Source organism: Rhyacophila brunnea, unplaced genomic scaffold (assembly GCF_057557595.1).
Source record: "Rhyacophila brunnea isolate RB1 unplaced genomic scaffold, BYU_Rbru_1.0 scaffold_4, whole genome shotgun sequence".
Classification (NCBI taxonomy): Eukaryota; Metazoa; Arthropoda; class Insecta; order Trichoptera; family Rhyacophilidae; genus Rhyacophila; species Rhyacophila brunnea.
The window spans coordinates 54,279,835-54,307,468 of record NW_028233068.1 but is presented as its reverse complement, the minus strand read 5'-3'; the positions used below and the strand labels follow the sequence as shown (position 1 = coordinate 54,307,468).

General features: G+C 35.3%; 1 protein-coding gene across 1 annotated transcript; it reads right to left on the bottom strand.

The window, feature by feature from the left end:
• Positions 1 to 724: 724 nt before the first annotated feature.
• On the bottom strand, positions 725 to 27,634 carry LOC147067532 (uncharacterized). Its single transcript, XM_085953628.1, has 20 exons — positions 27,491 to 27,634; positions 27,002 to 27,087; positions 25,132 to 25,311; positions 21,871 to 22,111; positions 19,716 to 19,911; positions 17,740 to 17,835; positions 16,161 to 16,306; positions 15,145 to 15,271; positions 14,857 to 14,994; positions 14,604 to 14,771; positions 13,405 to 13,874; positions 10,845 to 11,517; positions 9,841 to 10,081; positions 9,414 to 9,519; positions 8,631 to 8,764; positions 8,202 to 8,319; positions 7,836 to 8,022; positions 3,318 to 3,617; positions 3,125 to 3,227; positions 725 to 2,142 (listed from the first exon to the last, which is right to left on the bottom strand). The coding sequence occupies exons 1-20, from the start codon at positions 27,589 to 27,591 to the stop codon at positions 2,063 to 2,065; spliced, it is 3,891 nt and encodes a 1,296-aa protein (XP_085809754.1). The 5' UTR covers positions 27,592 to 27,634; the 3' UTR covers positions 725 to 2,062.

Genomic DNA, 27,634 nt, shown 5'->3' with positions numbered 1-27,634 from the left:
TGTTGATATTTACTTAGTTGACCTTCAGTCATCATAAAAAATACTACACTGGCAGTCGTGAACCTGTATAGTAGTCGATTGGGAGCAATAAGTAACTCTTGTAGTTTATAAATCATACCACCTCGTGAGTAGGTAGACGAGAGGCCTGGATTCAATAATTACACGAGAGCCACCTTTAAATATCGAAAATGAAAAAGTGCTCTTTTTTCTGCAACAATGGATACATTTTGGCTCATATTTATTGGCAACATTATACTAAATATACAATATAATGCGCGCATTCTACAACTACTGATAGGAGCGCGTTGGGAAGATATAGAGATACATAAAGTTCTTAATGCGCAATAATTTTAATTTGGTGTGTAAATTTTTAATATTTATTGAGCGGATACCTAAATTTTGTATAAATTATTGTTTGGTCCCAATTATTTACAACACAAATCCAACACTCGTTGGAATAAGTTTATAATCATTCCATACGCAGGAGTGAGTGCGTTGTTGTAAATTGTCAAAATAAATTATCAGAGCAGCCTTGTGATGGTTTGGTTTTAGACATAAAAATTTAATATCTATTGACATTTTACATAAATACTGGGTGGTGAGGGAAAATTAATTATTACATAGTTGAATTAATTGTCAGGTATTATAAATCAACTGAGCACCAGTAGAGGAAAAAATCAATTATTGGACTATGATATGCATTTGTAGATTAAGGGTTTTTTTTGTGAAAATGAAGTAATTGGCTTAAAAAAAATCTTAATTATCGCACGCTAAGCCAAAGCGGGACGGCACTTATTCGTGCATGCGGCGTGATGATTTGCAACTTTAGAAGAGAGCAATTAGAAAAAAGAACTACCCTACCGAAAAATAGAAACTTTTGTGACCAAATAACTTTTCCTGGTACATTTTTTTTTCGACCATGTCCGATCCTAATAAGATCATATGAGCCTCCACAGAGTGGAGGTTTGTATTAACAGATTTTTGTTATACGAGAAATGGGTGTCAGCCACTTGCTCAACCTATTAGGTCTATACTCTGGCTCAAACACAAATTGAAAAACAATATGTGTATTTTGCCAGACCCAGGATTCGAACCTGATCCCACGACACCATAGTGGGACTATTATGGGTCACTGAAAATAACATTTCAAGCAATCTAATCATATTTACTATTATTTATTTCAATTTATATGGATAAAAATGGCCTTTGGGACCAAATTCCCTTTCGAATTACGAAATAATGAATATTTCGATTTATAATGAATTTTTTGTATGAGAAATGATTCTTGGGGGTTAAAATTTACGAAAAATTCGAAATACGGTGAAATTCGATTTATCGTTATTCGAATTATCGAGGTTCTGCTGTATAGCAAATTTTTGCTAAAATGTCCTTATGTCTTTTTGGCGTAGTGCCTTCAATATGTATACAATCGATGGAATGCTCTCAGTGAAAAATGAATCTATATTTTGGACTACTAAATTTTTTATGGATTTTTTGAGTTATCAAATCCTTTTTTTTTTTGAAAATGTTTCGTAACTGCAAATGCACAACACAGTCCAATTAGTTTACAAATTATTACAATACTCAGTGATTTTGTATCAGTACTGAATGCAGAAGTGGTAGAAGTCTCCATACATAATATTGGATTGGATTATTTGCAACACGCGAGTGGTCACAGTACGTTAAACGCCAATTGTACAATTGAAAGTTACAATATAAGGTGTATTTGTTATTTTTTTTCAATTAATAAGTTTCATGTTAATCGTAACAGATAACTAATATTATGTAATTATCACTACGGATTCGATACTTTTATCCCCCGTTACAGATGTCCTGATATTTCAAGTAAAACGTGATGTAGTTGATAATATAATCTCCAAAATTCGTAGGATATTATCGATGTAAAATGTTCTTTGCTAGTAATAAATTATTATTCGGGTACAAATAAAATGCTCAACGGCAACACTGGGTTAATGTAGACTATGATGAAATTTTCCTTAAAATTAACAATAGGTATTTGTAACAATACATATAATATCTACAATGAGAGGAAGGATCTTGTTCAGCAGATCATTTTGTGTATCTTGAGTATCTTGCCCAAGCGCTGCTTCGCCGTCTTCATTCCTTTCTTGAATTTAACGGCTGGAAAAGGGAATTTAATCATCGGTAAACATAATAAAGAATTATATAGTTGAAGAAAACCCTCCACCAGACAAGAGCCTAAAATATATACAATATAAAAGCTGAAAAGAACATATTGTATCCTGTTTAAAACAGCTACAATTAATTTGTAGCAAACTTTATTATTTTCATGGGTATCTGGGTATCTGTCGTCGAAATTCAAAAGCATTTCAAAATATTTTAATACAGTTTTAGAGTCACTGAAATTGTTCCATAATACAGTAAAACCTCGTTAATACGAATTCCACAGGACCGAAAATCGAAAAAAAATTCGAATTACGAATTGTATGGGGGAAAAATATTTAAATTTTTAAAAAAATTAAAATTTTTGATTTTCATTAATATTGTTTACGATCATAGATGTGTCTACCAAATTTCCGGTTCCGTGTGTGTTAATGGGCCATAAAGATAATTTTTATTACCTTCATAAAATAAGTAATTTTTGATGTTTTAAGAAACGTCTGTCACAATTTTCAATGACTGGCTCCTGAAATAGTGTACTTTATTACGATTTATTGAATATTTTTATATGCCAGGAATTGAATGGTAATACATATTCACGGATTCAGCATAACATTCAGATGTTCCAAAACAAATATGAGTATACAATTTGCATCAAAAAGTACCAACAAAAATCATGTAAAATATTAATTTCGCTCAGCTACCAAATCTATTACAATAAAACAGTCCAGAAATCCTATCAAGTGTTTTAATACCCTAATTTCATAAGGCACCCACTTGTTATACATAATAAAATTAATTGGTTAAAGTATGCGCCAAGTGAACAGGGGCGTTGCAAAATATTCTAATTTTTTCACCAACCAAAAAAAAACCAAGTCTGCTTCCATTTAGGGTATTATGGAAAAATCCTGATGCACTAAAGATACCCGTGACCAAAAAAAATTGGTAAGCCCCGAGTTAAAAAAATAGAACAAAAAGTTACCTTTGGGGGTGGCAGGCGACGGCAAGACATGCTGTACAGGTGGCGGCCTCGGAGGCTTTACAGGTCTCTTCTTCCTGTAGGGCTTTTTCAAGCTCGTCAAACTCTGAAATATTCAACCAGATAATTATTAACAACATGAAAATTGAAGTCATGAAATACATATTAATTAGCTTATTATTTAGTTTTGACTTACGGCAGGTTCTCTGAGCGCATGGGCAAGGGCTAGGGGAACATCGGGGGAACGGTGAACGACTCCAGGGTGAACGGCAAGGTGCTGCACCCCATGCGTCGGAATGCTGTCAGGATTCATGTTGTTTACGGGGTCAGGGGAGCGGGAACGGGGCAGAGGCTGGGGGTGAAGGTGCGGGTGGGCGAGAGGGAGAGGATTAGGGTGCGAACGAGGGACAGGAACGACATGCGGGTGGGATAGAGAGTGAGGTGAATGCAAGGAAGGAGAGATTGAAGGTAGCGGGCCGAGACCCGGTGGCACGGTCTGCAAAAATAAAACAATTGTATTAGATCACTGTCTGTCAGCACACATCAATTATTCACCACAACAAAACTCTAGGAGCGCGATGCAGAACCATCCAACGCGTAAGTGCCTAAGTTCGCGCCTAACTTTAAAGAGCCAATTTCGGCGACCAACGTTAAGTGAGAAAAACATATTATTCTTATTACAGTATAACCCCTATTTTACGTTTTTTAAGGGACTGAAGAAAAACAACCCAATTGGAGGGAAAATGTAAAAGGGGGGTATTGAAATTTTTTTTATTTTTTATTAAAAAAATCATGTACAGTTTGTAGCATTTTTGTTTTTTTGTTATGTAATTCTCTTTCAAGACTATATAAATATTTAAAAGTGTCATCTTGAATATCAGCAAAGCTTGTAAAGTAGGTTTTTAAACCCTCGATGAACCTCATTGCTTCTTCTTTTGTTGGAATATCAACCTCTTCTTCATCAGATAGTTCTTCAGCAGACAAGTTTGCTGGTGTTAAATGACTGTCAACAATGTCATCAACTTCCACCAAGTCTGATGTCATAACATTGGAGTCAAGGTTTACATAATCCTCCGGGGGTTGGTCTGAAATCCTTTCCCAGACTTCTATAACATCACACTGGATATTTTCTTGGGTACTGGGTACGTCTTCATCCTGCTCCTTGTATATCCCAGCTTTCCGGAAACAATTCTTGATGGTAGAGCGGTTATTTCACCCCATGCCTTAACGGTATAATGCATTGCATCTAAAATGGACATCTTAAATTTGTTGGGGTTCTCACCTCGTTCTAACTGATACAATAGCATCTGTACCAAGTTTCTTCTATAGTAGTGCTTGAATGCCCGAATTATCCCTAAATCCAGGGGTTGCAGTTCACTTGTACAGTTAGGAGGAAAAAATGCCAACTGAATGTTCCTCAAACTCAAGTTTGTGGGGTGAGCTGGGCACCTATCGAGGAATAGCAATATTTTTCGATGTTTTACTCCCATCAAAGCGTCTAATGCAGTTAGCTGCTTTTCAAATAAGATTGATGTCATCCAGGCTTTTTTATAGGCTTCATATTTTGTCGGCTATGTCCTGACATTTTTGAAGCAGCGGGGTTTTGCAGACCTCCCAATCACTAACAGGGGAAGCTTCTCACTGCCATCTGAATTTGTAATAAAGAGAACAGTGAGACGAACCTTGCTTAATTTTCCTCCATGACAGACTTCACCCTTGAAGCTGTGAGTCTTACAAGGTAGAACGTTGAAGAACAGCCCAGCCCAGTCTCATCGGCATTGAAAATATCTCTGGGAGCGTAGTCTGCTTCCAATCTTCAGCAATATCCAAATCAACACTTTGCGATTCTCCGCAAATTGATCTGTAGACCACATTGTGCCTCTTCTTAAAACGATCTATCCATCCATTTGATGCAGTAAATCCTTCAATATTTAGTCGATTCGCGATGCGCAGCGCCTTTTCACGAATGATTGTACCGCCGACGGGAATATTACTGGGCCGCGCACTGACGAACCATTCTTTTAAAATCTCCTCCATTTTTTCGTACTTCGACGCTCTGATGTACATACGTTTTTTCGCCTCGGGTCCACATTGAATAGCGCTTTTTTCAATAGATTCACGGTTTTTGATGATTGTGGCCAAAGTAGTAATGGGTATTCCTATATTTCGGGCCAGTGAAACGCGTGAGCCAACGTGTTTATTCACTTTTTCGAGAATGTTCCTTTTCTCTTGCACTGACAAAGCTTTCCTTTGGTTAGACATTATTATGACAGACGGAGTGTATACAAAACACAACAAAAGAAAAGATGACGACCAATGGACCAATCACCTTGTTATGCGCCGAACTCGGGTCAATCACAGCATCGCTCGCCGACCAATCACCGTGCGCCGTTCGAATGTCACGACCCAATCATTGTCAAGCGCGCGTAACTCGCATATTTTGAATATTTTTGACGTAAATCGCGGGGAAAAAAAAACCTAAATATGGGTATTAAATGTACTGAAATACATAGGGACTGAAAAAATTACATGCAATTGCCGGGAAAACGTGAATTCCGGGCACGTTTATACTGTATATTCTTGTTAGAATGGGCTGATTAACGTTGACATCTCTGCGTTACGCTCTAAGAAAGCTCTAGCTCTAGAAATGGTCAATTATTTAATTAATATTGTTCCACTTGAACAATCACGATCATCATTAAAAATGTTGTTTTTGCTTGATGACTTCTTAGATACGATTACATATTGTAGTCCAAAAGATAAGAGATCTTAATTTGCAAAAAGAAATTTTTCGTAAACACAGTGCAAATGAAAACTCTGCCAATCATGCTAATATTGACCTGTGACCTTAGATAGCATCGATGTTTGTTGTCCCAAAGTACAGAACTAACCTGCCATTAGTAAAACTAATTGGAAGGGTGACAACTGTGTTCAACCCACAGAAAAGAAAAATAAATAGAACTCTGATCCAAGGTCCTGCAAACGCTGCAAATTGAAGCAGGATTTTAGAAGTGTGCGTTAATAGGGTGGACGGACAAAAAATGACCTTCACAGCGCACACAGAGCCGCATCATTGATGTCTTCTTTTTATTAGAAATATTGCATACGAAACAATATAATATTATAAATACATATTACTAATATTGGTGTTTTAACGCGTTTTTTAAATTAACATACTTTTCACACACAGTTATGAATATACTTTATAGAAATTGAAAAAAGGATATTAATTGTATTTTGTAGTAAGTATATTTCTATGTTTGTACATTGTACAGAATAATTATGAAAAATATTAAATATAATTATTAAAACCTCATCAAACTTATACGTGACATAATATATAAGATTAAGTAATAACAAGATAAGTACATAAATATTTACATACAAAGGTAATTCTAAATAGGCATAACATTAATCGCATTTATAATTATATATTAACAGAAAATATCATTATATAACATATAAATCAAATATCAAGTTTTTTGACTATTCTGTCGCATGTATAATGGAAGATCTCTCTAAACATGGCATCATCACTTCCCTTCCGAATAAATATGGGTAGGTACAAAAAGAAATTTTAAATAATTGCTTACTTGATGACAAAACGGTATCTAAATACACTACATTAACGGTGAGCAATAATTAATAACTGAAACATTTAATCACTTGATTTTATTTTTTTTATTTTATAATTAAAATGAATATTGACAGTAAATAAATGCACATTTACCTATGCATATTGCATATGCAACAATAAATCATTATGATAAACGAAAACAGTTATCCCTAATTGATTATTATAAATATTGTCTAATATTCCCTGTCTGAAATGCGGCCCTGTTATTCAAACAAAATACACGCATTATATGCATTACAGTGGTGTGCGTCGCACTCGTCAATAACGTTTAACATTGTTTGTGCGTGAACGTCAAATGCCATGCGGAAAATAAATTTTAATGCATGTTACGATATTGACATAAATATTCAAAATAACAATAAAAATATGCTTACTTGTGAAATGTAGTTGCACTATTTGTTTTATTTTTCATATTTGTATCATTACCACAACTTTTTACTGAGCAGATTGCTATTTTCAATTTTAAAACCGACAGTAGTTGTCAGGGCAACGCACAAGTTTAGAATAACGTTTTATTAACACGCGTTTAATGTTATCCTTACCCGAGATCGGTTGCCTGCGTAGCCTTACCAGTTGGGTATTTCAGTTCCCATTATTTCTGAGTTCCCTGGTTCAACCATATCGCTTCAAATATTGATATATTCCACTTGTGTGAGTATTCAATGAACGTTGTACGTATTATAAATTACAAAGATAGGGTCTACGTAGTTCACTCTTGGTGTACTTGATTGTATATATTTTGTATGATTTTTAATATAGTTTGCTTGTTATACTTTTTTTTGGTAAAATCTTGTCAATAATGTTACCTATTTTTTTTATTTTTTCTGGTTTGTAAACTTATAATTTGTAATAATTACTTCATAGAAATAAATAAATATAAAACAATGTTTTGTTGAAGTGAAATGAAGTCTAGCAAAACTAATAGATTAGATTTGGGATACTAGTAAAATAGAAGATGTTTCGAAGATTTTAGTTTTTCTTTTCTACGCACAAAAGTATCTTCTTCAAACGGAAATACATATATACCTAGAGAATAAAATATAATGGAAGACGATAAATATGAAAAGTGTAACTTACGTGGGGGGTATGTCCAGGTGCAGGGGTGCGAGCGGCATCCGGCTGTTGCGGTTGAGGGACACCTCGGAGACGAGCGGCGGTAAGAGCAGCCTGCACGGCCTCACGTCGAGAGCCCCGTCTAGCCGGCCGAGATGATCGAGGCAAAAGGCGCCCTAACCTGCCCCGCGGCGACCAAGATTCATCCTCTCTGCAATCCCAATAATGGAATTTCAAAATACTATTATAATATTATAATGTGGTATAAAAAAAATATCTGGCATAATATACCTATTCACATAATTATCCGTTGATATAGGAACAGTAATCTCGATTGAAATGATCATGTGATGAATGACTAAATGGCAAAATATGGCAATGGGCACAGACCTGTCTCCAGGCATCATGGCGTTGGATGACTTTCTGCGGTGAGATTTAGAGTTGGGAGTTCTCCGAGAGGGTGGAAGATCATCTTCCTCATCCGAAGACATCTCCAGCGATGGATAAACTGCTCCGGACAATTATAAAAACAATAAAATAAATGCACAGAATGTAATTTTTTAATGAATTCAAATAAGAATTTAACTCAATGCTATAATGATGGTTATTCAAAAATTATCTGGTTTTCTCACAAAAACAAATGAAGCATGGGAGGTCTCTACTGTTAAAGGGGTGGAGGGTACTTTCATATACATGTTCACACATTACAATATACATATACATACAAGCTTTGATGTCAATTCCAAAATACTAGATCTGGTCAAAAAATAAATTAAATCCCGATTGACATCATAAAGGTACAGTAGAATCATGGCTCACCGTATTCGTCATCTCTATGCACAGCTCTGATGGGCGGAGCTTCGGGCGGAGGCTGCCTTCTGGGCTGAGGTTCGGCCCTCGCTAAGCCGTAGCTCTGCCCGATGGACAGCATCCCCGCCACAGCATCTCGCTCTCTGAAACAGAGTAAAAGAGATTTAAAAAATCACACTCCAAAACCTTAGATCCACCCCATCCGAAGATTCTTCGCACCCAAACTACTGTAATAGAGGGAGTAATACTAACTTCTTGTTCAAGATTACTTGTAGTGATTCCAGAACATTTTTAGTATGGTTGAATTGGTAACTCGGAAAAATAATATTCTCTGCCCCATTCAATGTACTTATTGTTTGAAAATAAAGAAGAAAATGACGGCCTATTGATGTCATGCTTTGATTTTTGTTATTTGCAATTTTACATAATTGTTTATCTAAATAATGATTTGTACAGAAAACTTTTTTAGATTTGCAATGGTAATGTTTGAAAAGCATTTTAATAAGAGGCGGTAAATAAATCTGAGTGTACAAATATGAAATTTGTTTCATATGAATATAGGTACATTAATGCATATGACTTGTGCCTAGATTAATCATTAAGCCTGAGTACATACCAATTTTTTTAAACTTGTAAATACTATGAGCGTTTTGATGTCCGTCAAAGAAACCTTCTCATTCTTTTTATTAATAAAATACAAACAGTGCTGAAAGAAACTAAAAGTCAGTGTGAACTATTAAATTCTTTCTTTGCTCACCGTAGAACAAAGAAACTTAATACATATTAACTCACTGATTGTCAGAAGATCCAGCATAGGCAGAGGCCTGCAGTAGGGATTCAATGCCATTTTTGGGTGCCGCAAATGCAGCGTGCTCCGCCTCCTGTCTATAGACGTGCACTACAAATCACATAATTACACAAATTAGTCGAAGTTTGCGGCTTCCGCAATGTTTTTGTTTTATTTTGATTCAAAAATTATTTGAATATAAAAATCAAAATTGATTTATACTGCCAGTTCTCTGACAAGTTTGCCATTTGTATTACAAAAAGACATCAGTATATTACCGACTGTCGACTCCTTTAAAATGAAAGATAACATGGTGCGGTGAAGCACCTCTTGTGATAAATACATACAGGGCTTATCAGTAGCAGAAGTGATTTATTTCCAGAAAAATAGATAAAGCGAGCAGAGTGTAGAAGAGAGATCAAAAAGATATACCGGGAATGGTAATCTTGAGAGTGTCTGCCCCCTGAGGAGGCGCTAGGAGCAAGGGAACAGTCGGATGCTTTGGCTTTTTCTTCTTGGGAGGGCGGGCAGTGGCCGGTGGATGGGCTGACTCATCAATGCAGAGCGCCCCCTCTTCGGGATGTGTCTCCTCGCGCTCATCATAGTCGTAGATGGAAGAGCGCGGGTCCACTCGCCGGCGGCTAGGCCTTTCGCTCCGCCCCACGACTGCTCCCTGTCAACATACACATTCTCTATTAACACTTGTTACGAGAATATAAAAAAATACGCTGCATCGAGAGTTTTTCCAGTCACTTTCATCTGTATTCGGAGCGGACCAAGTCACACCCGGAAATGTATGGGGCATGGTGGTTGTAAAGGTTCTTTTATTTTTCACATACTCTGTCCATTTAATATGTCAATGTTTTAATAAAACATTAAAAGGTAGAAAATTTTACAAATTAAAATTATCTGTAACTCAATAATCAAAAATGTCAGCCTGATATATCTACAAGACAATGTCAACAATTTTTTCAAATTCCTGATGGAGTTTCAGTTATAGATTATATTATACCAATGACATTATTAATGGACGACGCACTCAATACAGTAGCTAGCAAGTAAATTCGCATGTATAGGTAGACGTCACGCAATTTCCAGTATGCGATATCACGCATCGAGAATTTATAGCAATATGACCTTTATTGTAATGGCGTTAGAGCAGTGTTTCTAATGTCAATGTTCATTTGAGCGAACCCGTTCGAACCGAACCATTCGGCAGACCCAACAAAAAGCATCAGGAATTTATAGCAATATCACCTTTATTGTAATGGCGTTTATTGTAACAGATTATGCCATTCGGCAGACCCGACAATTAAGTAAGTGTCATTTTCTTTTCCAGATGATTCGTCCATATTATTGTCATTGTATTATACACATGCAGTTTTTATCATACGGCTGGATGGAGATCAGACGGCGAGATTTAAAAATTGACTCACATAAGCAGGCGGCGGCCGAGGGACAACAACTGTTCCGGTAACCTGATGATGCGGGTCGACGATACCAGGCACGTCTCCGTCTTCGGGGAAGCGTCCTCGGGGCTGTCGGAAGACGACCGCTTCGGGCTCATCGCGCGGCGGGAGACTGCGGTACGGGTCGGAGTTGTTGGCGAAGTTGCCGCCAAAGCCGGAGGGTGAGGCCGGGTCAGAGTCCAGATCCCCGTCGTAACGGAGCAGGGCGGCAGGGCTGAGATAGTCATCGGCAGGCTCCGCGGGTGAATAGTCAGGCGGGGCGGGGCCGTCCCTACCATGCAGCAAGAAGCGGGATCCATACGAGTCATCGTACATTCCGGGGCCGTAGAGCGGGCCGCCATCTGAGGGTGGTGGATCAGTCCGAGCGACGTATGGAGGGGGAGGGGCGGAGCGAATTGCCGGGGGCGTCGAGTTCTCATTGGTGAAGAGCACCTGTTCGTCTGTCTGATCGGTGGCGTTGTTCCGCACTCGGCTCTTGGAAATGGTCCAGCGGTTGGAGGTGTTGCGGGGTCCTTCTCCGGTGAGGTGCGACTCGAGTATGGAGCGGGAGGGCGAGGCAGAGGAGGCAGCGTATTCAGGCGGTGGGCCCCGACGATCACCGTTTCCAGTCCGCTCGATGTCACGATCTGACGGTGGTAATCTGACAACAGATCAAGATATTAAATATTTATAATTTAGATAACGACTATCTCTCACTATTTCATTATATTATATTTATAGAGCAATCAAAAAGAGAGGAATGAGTTCATAAAAGGAATTAACAATAGTGCACAACCTGCAGCCCTTCCTGCCATTTATTGTGGCTCGCCGACAATACATGAAATAAGTAAAAAAATTCTAATATTTCCTTTTTAATTAATTAACACTACAACAGATGATGCGGGCGGAGAGTGAGGGGGAGTAGTGAAACAAACACAAAAATGAAAGCTTGAACAAATCAAATAATATATTATGTTTTATGACCTCACTGGGAATCGGACCCAAAGGTCCTGGTATAAGAGGCCAATGCATTTGACTATGAGAACTGTAGAGGTACAAACCCAATAATTATAATTACCTAGGCTAGGTTTTCAGTGAAACATGTTAAAATGCTTTTATCAGTTAATTAAAAAATTTTGTTAAATGTACTGCAATGATTGTAGCAAACAATGCATGTGATAGTGACCGTTGGCCACGAAAACACACTTACTGCATATCACAACATGAGCCACCAGCAAAATTTTGCTAGAGGAAATCTGACTTTTCACTTTTAGAGTAAATCAAAATGAAAAAAGGCAAGTCTTTCGATGGTAGCACGGAGTGTCAGTGATCTCACTAGTGCTGACACTGAACTTCATTTGGTGTGTACTAATTTAATTAATAATAAAAAAAATTCTAGACTCGGAAGGGAACAAATATTATGTATATTATGTATATACAGTCGTTTCCTGTGTGGTCTGCGAACAATTAGTGAATGGCCATGTGATAAAAAGATTGTGCATCACTGAAATACAATACAAAATACCAATTTTGTTAATTTCCCATAGATTTTATGCATTTATAGTTTTTGACATTTAAGAATTATGTACTTTGAAGTTTACTTAAGGCAACTGGGGTTGCCGATTAGTAAAAGGTGGTGTGAAGCCATTAAGGTTAATTATGTAATAAACTTCACATGACCCCAAACTGGTGGGTAATGTACAATTTTGGTGCAGAACGGAGTACCAGTAATGGCAGTGAAATAAAATCTTATTACATTTCAACACATGTCAATAATACATCTTGACTCACAATTAGGGAATCCAATCCCGAGCCAAAATTCTAATCCCGGGATTTCGGGATTACAATTTGACAATCCCGGGATCCCGGGATTGGCATTTTTTTGCATTGTTAATATAAAATTTTTATATTTACAAATAACATTGATAAAATCGGTCAAAAATAAATCTAGTATAATTTATACTATTTAAGACATTTATTGTTAATATTGCATACGTTCAATCTTGGAAATACATAAGTTTAATGGAGAAAATAATATTGTAATATAAATAATAATGTGAATTTAATATGAGATTTCTGTTTCTGATAGTAAAGACTTATTGAATGGGTTAGTGAGATTTAAAATAGTAAAGCAAATCATGGTGTACTGGCCTTTCCGCTTCATAAATCTAATTAGTCAGCCAAATATGAAACTGCCGTAAAACGTATGAGAATGTGGTGGATTACTTTGTTAATAGTGCGAAGCATTGTTTTTTTCCAATCTCTCTCATTTTCATTAATGTATGTGAAAAAATAAAATGAATCGGCAACTTACACATGAGTAGAAATCAAACTTCATTCAAACTCAGTGTATTTCCAATGTAGTTTTTCTGTTATATTTTCATTTTTATTTTATTTTCCATAAAAATTTATAGAAAAATCAATCCCGAAAGTTTCAGGATTATGTTTATCAATCCCGGGATTCATAGGTATCGAAAATAGCTCGGGACCCCGGGATTGGAATCCCTACTCACAATATAACATTGGCTGAATATAAAAATATTCTTACCCAATTTTAATTTTTAAAAGGCCTCCTCCTCCTCGGTCGTCAGCGAGACGGGCATAAGGGTCACTGGAGGCAAGGGCGGGACGATTACCGCGCGCTCCCTCTGGAATGCGGTAGTCGCTATCTCCCCCGAAGGAGTCCTGCGAGTCGTAGCCCTGGCCGTAGGAGGCCATCCCACTACGGCACGCCATGGTGGCCATGCTAGTCAGCTCCGCATCCTCCGAATCTTGGCTGGAGTTGGAGAACACGTGGTTGGAGTCAGGCACGTGCATGATGGGCTTAGGGAGGGTCAGCTTTAGGACGTTTCGCTTCTCGGGGTGGTTGTTGTGACGACTGTAAAGGGAGCGGGGGTGAGGCGGAATAGATGATGAGGTAAAGGCTGGGGTGGGGAGTGGTTGTAGCGGAGGGGCGCCTCCCGCAGACACGGATGCGAATGGTCTATCCCGCGAGACAGCCTGCTTACTTTTTGCTTCCTGAAAATTAAACCCATTGGAATCATTCGGAAACTATTTCATTTTCCCAATCACATGACAGTGGCTTCCCAACATTTCTGTTTTACAGTGGCATTAGATTATAATGTTTGAGACTTTCACGGTTGTTTGTTGTTATCATATTTATAGATTTCTGGGTTTTCACCGTGTGTATTTCTTCGTTCATTCTCAAGAGACGGCCTCTACAGCAAATCCGAAACATCGAGTAAAGAAGGAAGAAGTACACACGGTGAAAACCCAGAAATTTATAAATATGATAGCAAAGAGATTCTTTTACAGCGTCCTAAAAATATATGTTCCGAGCAGCCAATTTAAAAATTTTCCTTTCATAATCAGATTTTTGGATTTCTAATTGCAAATGGAAAGTGCCATAATCAGAATATTTAAGAGGCTTTTTTATCCATTTCTCAATTTAAACAGAATTTGATATAATAGACACAGATAAATAATGAAAGGACAGATGGTCATTTTCATTTCGTCATCCCCTGAAAAAACTGTTTCTGAAGCATATGAATCTATCAGTGTGGTTGTGCATCAGCGATTTGAAATAGAATACCAATTTTCTATGAAATCAATAATAAAGATACAAGAATATTACAATTATTAAACATTTTTGACTTGGAACTCAAATATTGTCACCTTGCCTTGCTTATAAAATTTAAAACTAAAAATTAAACCTACAAATAGATCTAAAAGTGTCTAGTCGCTTACTTGAGGTCTGGGTCTTTTTCTTTTCTTTTTGGCAGGTGAAGGCACGGTGGGATGAGGCAGGGCTGGGGGCAGAGACCTCTCAAGCCGCTTCAGTTCCCTTGCAAGCTCCCGGACCAGCTGCCCGCTGTTTACCCCCTCAGGGATGCTCTCCTTTTTTGATTGATCATGCTGCGGAAGAAAATGTATGTTAAAAACAATATTATTACGTCAAAAGTCAGTCAAGATACGGCATAGAGGATTGCGAAAGACTCACCGCTTTGTTGGCATTCCACTCACGGAGAGCGGCTGCCAGGATCCTGACACCTCTCAGTAAATAAGGCGGGACGTTTAATGTTGTGCGAGTTGTGCCCTCTCCCTCCTTGCAGCGCTCCCCAAGAGTGAAATCTTTATCCTGCAAACAGAACCACGACAAACAATATAATTATTTAATGTATTTAATATATTAATGTGAATTTCCATATGCCAGTTTTTTTATGACTAGTTTGCTGGTATTGCCTTATATTAATCTGAATAAAGAATGAGAGGTAGCAAGCGAACGCACCTGATGCTCTTCGTTGATTCTTTTCATTTGCTGCAGGAGATGTGCTCCCGCATACCAATGGATTGTCTCGAACGATGGGAATCGGAACATTGTGGGGGTATCTATTTGCTTTTCTATCTCATTCACCCTGTAAAATAAGATGAAACTAATTTTTAAAAACACATTCTATCTAAAATACACAAAGAATAAACACCAGCGGCTCTCGTGGTGCGGTGCGTAAGGCGCCAGCCTTCCATCTCGGAGTTCCGGGTTCGATTCCCAGTGAGGTCAAAATATATTTACATAATCTAATATGTAAATTCCTCAAGCATGGGAGTTTTGCCACTGTAATTGGGCTTCACGGCCTGTAGTGGTGTTTAACAAAGAAACAAAGAACAAATAACTAAAATAAAAAACACGATCTCGACTTAATCAGAACTCAAGACCCGGACCCAGTTTATTCCATTGAGTCAACATGCCAATATCAATGCAAATGTCACTGAATACAATGTAAGACAAAAAAGCAGTGATTTTATATCGATGCTTTCACAGATGGAAATATTGGGTGCATTCGTCAATTAGAAATAGTATATTGATGCACAGTGCAACTATTAGTGTGAGAAAATTTATCAAGTTCCCAAGACTTGACAGCAGACGAAAAACATTTTATCGCACTCATTATCATGTGGTTCACTGATATATATTTGACTAACAGTAATTGGTAACAACTTCTTCCCGATCCACTTTCAATTAAGTTGCAAACACAAAAAAATATTTTTTCAATCAACAATGTTAGATAAGTCAACTCTGTGTGCATCAGTGCATTAAGTTACCCATGTTCCGTGAATGTCAACTAAACTACATATTATGTATATAAAGTTGATGAGTTGTTGTCATGTCGAGTTTGTACATGTTAGGCTGCCAAAAACTTCCAATAATAATCTAGTCTTTGCTTTACAATACAAATCCATCGTTAATGTGGCATCATCATAGTTGAGGGTCATTTAGATTAAATAATGGATTAGCATGAAACGTACTGTAACTGCAATTCAATATTGAGGCTGTGAAGGAAATTTCCACCAAAGACCATGGAATCTTCAACAGTGAGGACAGCATGAATCCAGCCAGTCGGGATGAACATTGTCTGACCTTTCTTGAGGGTGCATGCCGAACAACACTCCACCTGAAACGAACACATACATACTATTATCTTTACCTAAGTAAGTACCAGTGTTTTGGAGAGGAGTAATGTGATTCAGGATATGTTAAATAAATGATTGACCTATCATTCTTTACTTGATTCCAAGTGTAATACAAATTATATCGCTGATATAAAGTAATAAATCGAGGGCTTAGTGTCAAACAACACTATCTACAAAAGTGCAACTTTACAGGAGAGCCAAAAATCGTTATTTTAGATTCTTGTAACTTAACAAGGGAAATGTTTATTTAAAACCTAATGTTAATATTTTATAATTTATTGTGTATTGTACATTCATCTTGCTTATGATGATGTTAAAATTTATAGGGATAGTTTTAAAAAAATATGAAAATAAGGGTAACTTATGTAATTAGCGTTAAACTTTACTGACGATTTAATAAGAAATTAGAAAAGATTGACATAACGTTGTTTGACTATCATGTAGCCGTAAATGTAAAATAACGTTATCTCAAAAAAAAAAAAAAAAACACTTTTTTGTAGATAACGTTGAATGACTTTAAGCACTCGAAATACTAATGCTAATTTAATAGTGCCTAAAGGCTGGTTCAGACTGGTCGAGTAATTTAGTATCCATGTAAATGTGTGTGAACATTCAAATTTAGTTGAGTAATTTAGTAAAATCATTTAGTCGAGTCGATCCATTTTATTCTATTTTTTCAGTCGAGTAGCGCCCCCCACCACCTCTCACTAAATACTAAACAAGCCACAAGACAAGTGTGAACACGTTATGTTTAGTCAAGTTCATTAGTTGTTGTAGAATTTATTCCTCCAATTCTTCTAATATATGAAGTTATTAACTTATTTATTTATTTTAATTATGAAAATTTCAATAAAAAGAATGTTATATTCTTAAATTTGTGAATTATCCGTTGAATAAAAAAAAATGTTTATTTTTGCTTTGTTACCTTGTGCTCTGTTTATTTTGACTTGTCACTTACTAAAATACTGTGTTCAGACACTTTTCAGTTACTAAATCACTCGCCAGTCGACTAAATCACTCGACCAGTCCGAACCAGCCTTAATAGATACTTTCTCAGTAAATTGTATTGAATTACATGTTCCATCATTAGAAATCTCTAAGTGCTCGTCCGTAGTCATTTGGCGGGCGCGGCGCGACGGCGTCTTGCGAAACTCAAACGTGTAACCGTGTGTATTATGCCCCAAAAAACACACTGTCTACGAACATTTTACACACGGTTATACATTTGAGTTTCGCAAGACGCCGCCGCGCCGGCCCCGCGCGACCACTACGTTCTTGCACTAATATTTGTCACATTGCCTCTTAATCTTTTTTCATTTCAAATTCGGCCTCCTTCAGCACAATTTAAACTGTTGTTTGTGACATGTTACCATATATAACTTTAAAAGGTTTTGGAATAATTATCTGTTCTCACCAAATCGCCAAAGAAAACTTCATTTTGATTAGTAGATGTGGACCACTGCTGATATAGTGCCAGATTCGCAGCTGTAGGAGGAATTAAGTAGAATATCTGAAAACAATTGTGTCATAATAAAAAAAATATTATATTTAAAGGCACATTTATTACAAAGTATTTTGTGTAACCATTGCCATGAAACCATAAAGGTAATTTCCCAAAATGACAGATGTCACGTTTATGAAGAGTCATGGTGTTTCGGAGTAATAAAATAATGATAAAAACACCACTGTTACTGATATTCCTAAACATTTCTATACCCCGTTTACACATGCATGGATTTACTGCTGACAGTACGTATTATCACGGCCATAACAAAAAAATGCATGTGTAAACACTTATTATCGTGCAAGTTGCAAGATTGCATGCATGGTTCAAAAAAGTTAAGAAGCTTCTGAATTTTCATGTGACAATATTGAACTGTGCGATATCTCATTAGAACGATAGTGGCGAACTTATTTTGAGGTTTACTGATTTTCACAACCTATCAAATCGAGGGCTTAGTGTCAAACAATACTATCTACAAAAGTGCAACTTTACAGGAGAGCCAAAAATCGTATTTTAGATTCTTGTAACTCAACAAGGGAAATGTTTATTTAAAACCTAATGTTAATATTTTATAATTTATTGTGTATTGTACATTTATCTTGCTTATGATTATGTTAAAATTTATAGGGATAGTTTTTAAAAAATATGAAAACAAGGGTAACTTATGTAGTTAGCGTTAAACTTTACTGACGATTTAATAAGAAATTAGAAAAGATTGACATAACGTTGTTTGACTATCATGTAGCCGTAAATGTAAAATAACGTTATCTCAAAAAAAAAAAAAAAACACTTTTTTGTAGATAACGTTGTCTGACTTTAAGCACTCGAAATAGTACTATACAATGACAACATTGCGTCTCGCTTAACTCTTGAAGAATGGGATTGTAGAGACAATCAGCACATTTACGTGTAAACATTTATTATCACAATAGTTTTAAATACACACTATTGGTGCAAGTAAATCTATGCACGTGTACAGGCGCTATTACTCTAATTAACATATCGCACCGTGAGTGTAAAACCAAGGCATCTGCAAAAGACATATTTTGGATATATTAGGGTTTGAAGTCTTCGTTTTGTTAGGAGAAATAGTTTCTAAAAAAAAACCATAATATTTGGTTTATATCTACATTATATTGCATGTTCTTTCAGTTACTTCACTTTTACATTATCAACTTCACGACGTTTGCAGTTGTTTTGCATTTAATCTCGAAATTGAAAAATTTGCAGATGCCTTGGTTTTACACTCACAGTGCGATATATCGGCGAAGCATCAGACTACTATACGAAAAATGAATGGTTTGATTCTTAGGTAGGTATGTCAAAAGGTTTTCGTATTCCCTCTACCATGGCCAAGGTAAAACCACTGATGACAAAATACTTAATTTTATACATAATATAGTTCAGTTGAGGCATGGTCTAAAAGATTGTGACTACGCGACGCGCAGATTGTGCAAACGACGCGTGACGAACAAAACATAATTTGTCATAAAAATTCAACATGCGTCCATTTAATGTTATGTTTATTGTTATATTAGTAATAATAATAATATTTTCATTGACATGTTTTGTTTTTCGAGTAAATACGTAACGATTTTTAGTCATCTTTACACGATTTAAGAATATATTCTTGCGACGCCATCACAAAACAAATTGGCGTGCTCACGGGTCGACTATCGCTCTCCGATTGGCAACGCGTGCAAAATTACGTCCCACATATAGTTGAAAATTATTTTCCGTTTCATTGAAGTATGCTCTTCAGAAACATCCATCACTTTAATAAATTACTGTAAATAAAACTGTTATTTATGTATGGTATAATTCTATTATTATTAATTGTGGCAAATAAACTACAGCCTGTATAGCATATTTTTTGTGCTACTGACCTTCCTGCCGTGCAGAATGTGGTACCAAACAGTTGTGCCCCCAAAATCAACGTGGAAGTCGGTGTAGGAGCTGCCGGCCGACATGATGCAGTACTTTTGGACGAGAGGGGTAAGCGGAGCGACACTATCGGGCCACACCACCTGCACCCAATCCAACTGGCGTGCCATCAGCGGAGGCTCCACCAGCTCCGACATGCTGGAAGTTAACAGACACTCAACATTTTCTTCTCCATTAAATGCTATATATAGCACCGGCTACCTAGTAAAAGTCTAGCAGCATCTATATTACTACAATTTACTTATTATTGTCTATAGCAGTGATGGCGAACATATGGCATGCGTGTCACTAGTGGCACGCAAGATGTTTTTGCATGGCACGCGAATGTTTCATTTTGAAGAGAAAAGAATTTACTATTTTATATATACCTATTTAAAAAATGTATTTTTTATAAAAAAATACTATTAATTACTATATAATATAATATTAAAAAAATAATGACGACATAGCCATGCGTATTTTCTTCAGTTTTTGACAAATCGCATTGTATAAAAAATTGCAGGCAAATCCTTTTCAAGAATAATCATTACGTTTAATGTAAATATACAACTGCATAGGTCGCAACAAACCTTTTGAAATTAATTATCGACACTCATTCAAATATAATAACTGCTTGTTATTTTGCCTCAAATATAATCTCTAAAAATGGAAAACCGTTCAGTGATAGAGAATATAATATGAAAGAAGAGTGGTTTAAATGCTTCCACGATCTCTTTGAGACTTTTTAAAATAAGGGAAAAAATATTCAAAGAATAAAAGATATGCCTTCGGCTGGAAATACGGTGAAAGATAGAATATCAAGAACTCAATTGTAATTTTTTAACTTTTTTAATGGAATTCCTAAAAACTGTTTTTTTAGAAAACTTTAAAAAACTGTTTTTTACCATGAAAAACTGCTTGGCATGTCAGAAAGTCGAAAAATATTATTTGGGATATTTTGGCATGCGTACGTAAAAAGGTTCGCCAACCCTAGTCTATACAATTTTTATCACAATTATTTATCCCATATTCTAAAAAGCAATGTTTGTTAATATTTATTTATACATTAGTCTCCAAATTAGGAAGAAGCAGTTTTTAAAGAATATAATGATACAACTTCAAAGAAATGTCACAATTGCATTTCAGTGACTGGCAATAATACAGAATGAAATGAAACGGGAAGATGTGGAGTAATTTTATTTTAAATATAAAAAATCACATGTAAACAGTCCATGGCTAAGATAAATTTACCATTCAAAATGGTCAACCTGTTCATACTTGACATAAAATTATGGCAACCCTAATAATAAACCTTCCAACCAAATTATCGATAAAAAAAGACAAATTGTATGAAGGCATAAAATAAATAAGCCTCATAAAAGCCACATAACTTTGGCTGGTATGTATGTACTTACTACTACATATTATAATGCATAGTCTTGCCTTTGCATTTTGCCTTCTTTATATGACATCAACAAAGCCAAATTTATGAATATAATATGTACATAACTTGTGAATTCCATGTATTTTAATTGTAGGTAATACTTCCTATCATCAATTATTATGATATTTTGACCTGCCTATATAGAATACTTTTTGTAGACCTATGTACATTTTAACTATGACAATTTATTTTACTTTTAAAATAATACATTTTGTTATTTTTATTTGACTGGTCTGAGATCAGTCTGTTGTATTTATATGTTATATTATGGGAAGAATTAATAATTACATACCAACTGTGTTTTAAAGACCCAAAACTTTTTTTTGTTCAAGCAATTGATAAATTGACAAATTATAACAATTTGTTTTTTGACTAACATTCTGCTTTCACTGATAGTTCAAACTGAACTTTAGTGGAAACCTTAAAGACTGTACATACTGGAGTTGGCAACATCATGAAAGCGGCAACCCAGCAAAACTAAACTATTAAATTTTGGATTAAAGATACAAAAATGACTCCATAAAACCATATGATACAAATAAATAATTATGATAAATATAATGTATATTTTATAAGGTTGTCAACTATTTTTCTGTATGTAGGTACCACTGTTTTAGTGGTTAGGTATTCAATTCTGACAAACCAAAATTTTAAATAAGCGCAGTCAGACTTACGGCGTATCACTGAACTCCAAGCTAAGAACGTTGAGAACTTTAGTCCTGTCCTCTCCAATGAAATAATCTACAAAATCTCCTAGAGCCATCTTGAAATTGGACTGACGAGTGACATCGATGACGTCAATCTCTCGCGTCGCGCCAATCAAGCGCCTGACGGAGCGCACATCAAATGAGGAGGAGGGTGGTACGCGTAGCTCCAGCCCAGTTGGGTTTTCGAAGAGTAGAGGCCGGTTGAATCCTGGATCAATAGTTGAAAGATTAATCAAACGCTACAAGTACATATAGCTAATAACAACAGGTGACAGACTAAGAATCGGCAGATAATTCAATGTCCAAAGCCACTCGTGTATGTATTTTTATTGATTTTTATAATTTATTTATCTATTTTAAATGCGTATAACTTGAAATCCTTTTTATTTATATGAAACCGTATTTAGATATGGTACCAATATTGAAGCTCGATTTGATATAAATAAAAAGGATTTAAGTTTTACAAAAATCGCTGTTTTTTAAAATAAAAAATATTAAAACTATGAATTAGTCAAAAATCTCTGACAAAATATAAAAAACTTAAGGGGGGACATGCTCAGCGTAGGTCAAAGTGGAGCTTTTATTCTATTTTCAAAGCATGATTCTGGACATTCCTTAAACGTTGTAGATAATCTATAAGAATATGTTAACGCGCGTGTTTGAACATGTACCTAACCGAAAAAAAAATCTTTTTTTTTAAACGGTACATGTTCAAACACGCGCGTTAACATCATTTCACTCCCTACTTCAATTATAGTTTGCCAATTTATGGCTACGGCCGTATGTTGTAAATTAACCACTGGGGAATGCCAAAAGAAATGGTGTATTTCAAAAAAACACTACCTTATTCTTAGGTCAATAATTATTATAAAGCAATCATTATTCGTAAGATGTTTATCACACTTGAATGGTCAAAGACATAGCTTATAATTAGTATCTTTAGAATTATCTTCAAATGTGTTAATCTTGCCCATTTTTTGAATAATAAAATGCCTAATTCTTGTCAAATTTGGGATCACAGAGATTATCAATATAATTTTTTATAGTAAATATTTCACTATAATAATGTCGACATAAATTATACTGAAGGTTTTATAAATGCGTTTAAAAATTAATACATGTAAAAAATCTTAACACCACTGCACATTTATGTACTGAAATATGACTATATTCTAAAATATTAGAGCGAGAGGTTTAAAAGAATACTATTTTATGTAATAAAAATACTTTATGCAGTCATCAAATGTTTAAAATAAATATAAAGGATAATAAGGCTTCAAAATTATATAAATAGATTATCTACAACGTTTGAGGAACGTCCAGGATCATGCTTTGAAAATAGAATAAAACTCCATTTTGACCCACGCTGAGCACGTCCGCCCTTAATATCTTAAATTTTAATAATAAATTTCTTTTTTTTCTTTTGACCATGTCCGATCCTAATAGGATCATATCGTGGGTATACTGACAGAACGCATTATTTCAGATTTTGCTGTTTTTCTGTTTTAAATGCCAAAATGTATACAATTTTACGCTCTACGTCCTAGTAAAACGCACAAAGGCATAGGATATAATGGTGAGAAAATAGAAACATTATTAAATCATATTGTTATTTTTTTATTCTGATAGAAAGCATGATAATGACTTAATGCGTTCTGCGTATACAAAATACAGGAATTGTAACATGTCGTATATTGTGTTTGCCATAAAGGTTAGTCTTTATAATGTAGAAAAAATGTTTTCAAATCATAAAACAATCTACGTGGGAGAACGCTTTGAAAAAAAAAATTAAAGTCCTTTTTGCGATTATCTCAGAACTTGTTTTAATGAGTTAGTGCAAGAACGTAGTGGTCGCACGGGGGCGGCGCGGCGGCGTCTTGCGAAACTCAAACGTATAACCGTGTGTAAAATGTTCGTAGACAGTGTGTTTTTTGGGGCATAATACACACGGTTATACGTTTGAGTTTCGCAAGACGCCGCCGCGCCCGCCAAATGACTACGGACGAGCACTTAATGCTTTCTGTCAGTATACCCTCGATATGGGCCTCCACAGAGTGGAGGTTTGTATTAAAAGATTTTTAAATAATAAATATGACCATAAAATATAATATGTAATAATAAGATGGGGTACTTTGACAAATTCACATTTTTGTATTAATTATTAATTGTAAGTTTATCTTTGACTTAAAATAAAAAATATTTTTCTTTTTAATGTTTTCAGATACAATATTATTTATAGCTTAGATTGTACATGTTAGATTAGCTTAAATTGTAAATAATCAAAAAAATGTCTCAAATTGCAAGCTTAGTATTTTTCCGCTGGGTGCCTCGGGTATGTAGAGGTACCGGATTTTAAAATTTAAATATGGAAAATATGGAGCAGGAATTTTGGAAATTGTTATTTAATTAATATTTTCCCACATAAATGCGTAAACAATAGTCACACATAGAATGGTAAATTATTATCGATTGATCAAATACACCGTAATAGAGCAATATCGAGATTTTTCAAATTCACACTTGTTTTTGAATAAAAAACGATCAGGGGATCGAATTTTTTTGAACCTATCGGACATGATAAATAACACACAATCAATCCCCAAAATCAAAATAGTTCTAGGATAATATTATGTACAATAGATAGGATTGCATGCAATGCATGAATGTTTTGTCTAAAACATAAATAAATACGGTAGGTACAGTAGAACCTCGATTATTTGGATTAATTAGGAATGATGATAGTCAGGATAATGATAAATCCGGATATTCGAAAAATAATAAAACATCTACTTTACTTCCAGAATATACATGCTTAAAACCGTGTTTTTCACTAATTATATTATTAAATTTTATAGTCTTATTATAAGAACAAGAAACTGGTTATCAAAAAAAAATGTATAATCGAGGTCCGGATAACCGAGGTTCTACTGTATTTAAATTTTAATTGATTTAGGTTTTAAACTATTCCATTTGAGTCATCTTTTGGGACCCTGATTTCGCCTTTTAGCATTTTCAGGCACTACGCGCACTCACCAATGGTAAATTAAATGCACACTGACTACGAAAATTAACACTATCGACCGAGGGTACTTGATGGAATTTGAATTTAAATTGATTTAACCCCACGGTCAATAGTATTAATTTTCTAAATATGGTATTTGTTTGGTACAGAAATTTATACAGTAAGTATCGGAGGAAGATTTGTCTATGTAGCAAAAGGAAGCTAACCTTTCTCCTTGAGGTAGGCCTCGGTGAACTGTCCGGCTTGCATGGAGATAACATGCTTGTCGAAGGGGAAGGCACGGCCGGAAAGGGTAGAGATGAAAGACCAGCTGCCTGTCTGCACGGCCCGCCGGTCCGCATTCACTTCGTACCGATCCTGGCGGTGCTCGTTTGTCGCAACTTTGACTGAAAATTGTTTGCCATATATTAACACAGTATTTTGGAAAAGCCTTAGAAGCAGGTGCATATCTAGTACTAATTGTATGGAAATTCATCATATTATGGCATTTCGCTTTACGTCTAATTTTAAATAAACATAACTAGGCCATAAAATGAGATAATAGTGTACTACCCGGGATTTGCCTTTTGGCATTTTCATTACGAATAATAATGTTGTTCGTGAAACAACATTGTATTGTCTATGAAACTTGGTTATATAGTGGTAGAACTGTTCTGAAAGATAGGACACTCTTTTGTATTATTTTTCAAATTTGCTTTCTTTTGTTTTTATAATATACCTATCATTTGATTTTCTTCTGCTGTCACTTTTAACATGTATATGTTTTACCGCTTGCCGTGATATTAAAATTGTGTACACAAATTCGAGTGTAACGCAAAAATGTTACCATTACTATTTTATTACAATTTTTCACATCATCACGACAAGCACGGTGGCTAAGCGGTCAAGGCTGCAGTAATTTTGAATTGAAGTTCTGTTGGCGTGGATTCGAATCCAACTTCTGACTAATATTTTTATATTTTATTTTATTACTAATGTATATTTCTTAAATTATTAATTTATATTTTTAACCAAATATACGTTAATAAGTGAATACTAGACTAAACAAATTGACGATAAAAAATATTCTTCTATTTACTTATAAAATATTTAAAATTGTGTATGGTTGGTTTAATGTCATAATTTTAGATATTTAATAAACAAATGAAAATTTTTTGACTATTATCTAAAATGACTTGGATTTAGGATTTAATTGAATTTTAAAATGTAACAAACACTATCTACATCAGTGGTCAGTAACATTTTGATATACTGGGTAAAACATATACATGTACCAATGTACTTCCGTGTACTCAGCATCAGGCTACTGATGTTTTTGGGTTATACCTATCAGCTAATTAAATTTAGATAATTTTATACTTTATACAGCAATATTTTTCATATAATTATGTATCACTCGCATTCAGATATAATCTCGAGACATCTCAGCCTAATACAAACATATTTCAGTTATAAAACATCAATAACAATCATGAAAATGTATCTACAGATTTCAGATGTTTGTGAATTAAAAATTAAAAGAACCAACCTCAGATTAAATTAAATAAACAAATAAATGGTAATCCAAATAGAAATACCACTGAAAATTTCTTCTGATAGACTAAGCCAGGAACCTTATCATATTCATTTTTTTCAAATGCAAACAACCGTGTCACAAACTTCGTAAAAGTTGTACATATTATTCAGTCAACTAGTGTTCTTGGTGTGTAGTCAACATAAAATCTTCTTTCACAAGTCACAATGGAACTTTTCATATAAGTACCTACTTAAGCTATCGGGGGTCATGCTACTACATTATTATCATATCATTGATATTATTATCCAGAATATTATAATTTAAGACGTGAAACAACTGTTATAATATAGTATCTCACTTATAATACTTAATGTACATTTATTTAGAACTTAAGATGCATTACAGTACTCAGAAACAATGCAACGATGATTTTTGGTGAATTTAATGTAGATGTGGCACTTCTTCGCTTAAATATTAGTACGAAATGACAGTTTGACGTGTAATATCAATACAATACAAGGTTAATTCGATATTGTGCGTGAATCAAATGTTTTACTTACAGATAGAGGGGCCATAAGTCGGAACGCATTTTGGACAATGGTATTTATCGATGTCTTCCGACTGATAAATCTTCACGTTGACGCAGCTGAAATATAAGATTTAAAGAATTAAAATAGCCATTATAATAGTCAGTTAATTAAAACTTAAACGATGGATTTCTTGTTGTCGAAATAGCGGCCTGACATTTAGTCGTCCGAAGACGTCCCTAGCAACGGGAACGTAAACAATCAACAAGAAAGTGTCAAAACTACTGCGAACTTGCAAGTTATAGGGAAAAAAATATAGTGCCTGGAATATATTGCATTTATTCATTCTGTAAAATGCAATGAGTGAAAGATTTGAGCTTGTTTTCATTTAAAAATCGTGCAAAACTGGCAGCTATTACACCGGAGGAGGGGCCATCATTATGTATAAACGTCTGCTCCGACGATAGAAACATTCAATTTTATATTATTTCGTGCTTAAATCTCTGTGCGATGTCTCTTTACCTGCCGTGAAACCATTCTCTGCAGCAGTCACATTCTATCATGAATTGTCCAACATTATAAGGTTGTCCGCAAAGACAATAAGTCTCTGTCGAAGACGCCATCTTGGCGAAACCATAGAATTTGGACTGACGACCGACTGACACT

Bases quoted from the DNA above. Each gene is read 5' to 3' on its own strand.
- LOC147067532 (XM_085953628.1), bottom strand. From the start codon at position 27,591: ATGGCGTCTTCGACAGAGACTTATTGTCTTTGCGGACAACCTTATAAT. The intron at 14,772-14,856 runs GTGAGTCTTTCG...TTTCTTCCGCAG, and splicing joins AGTGGAATGCCAACAAAGCG to CATGATCAATCAAAAAAGGA. The intron at 8,023-8,201 runs GTCTGTGCCCAT...TTGGGATTGCAG, and splicing joins GCCATGATGCCTGGAGACAG to AGAGGATGAATCTTGGTCGC.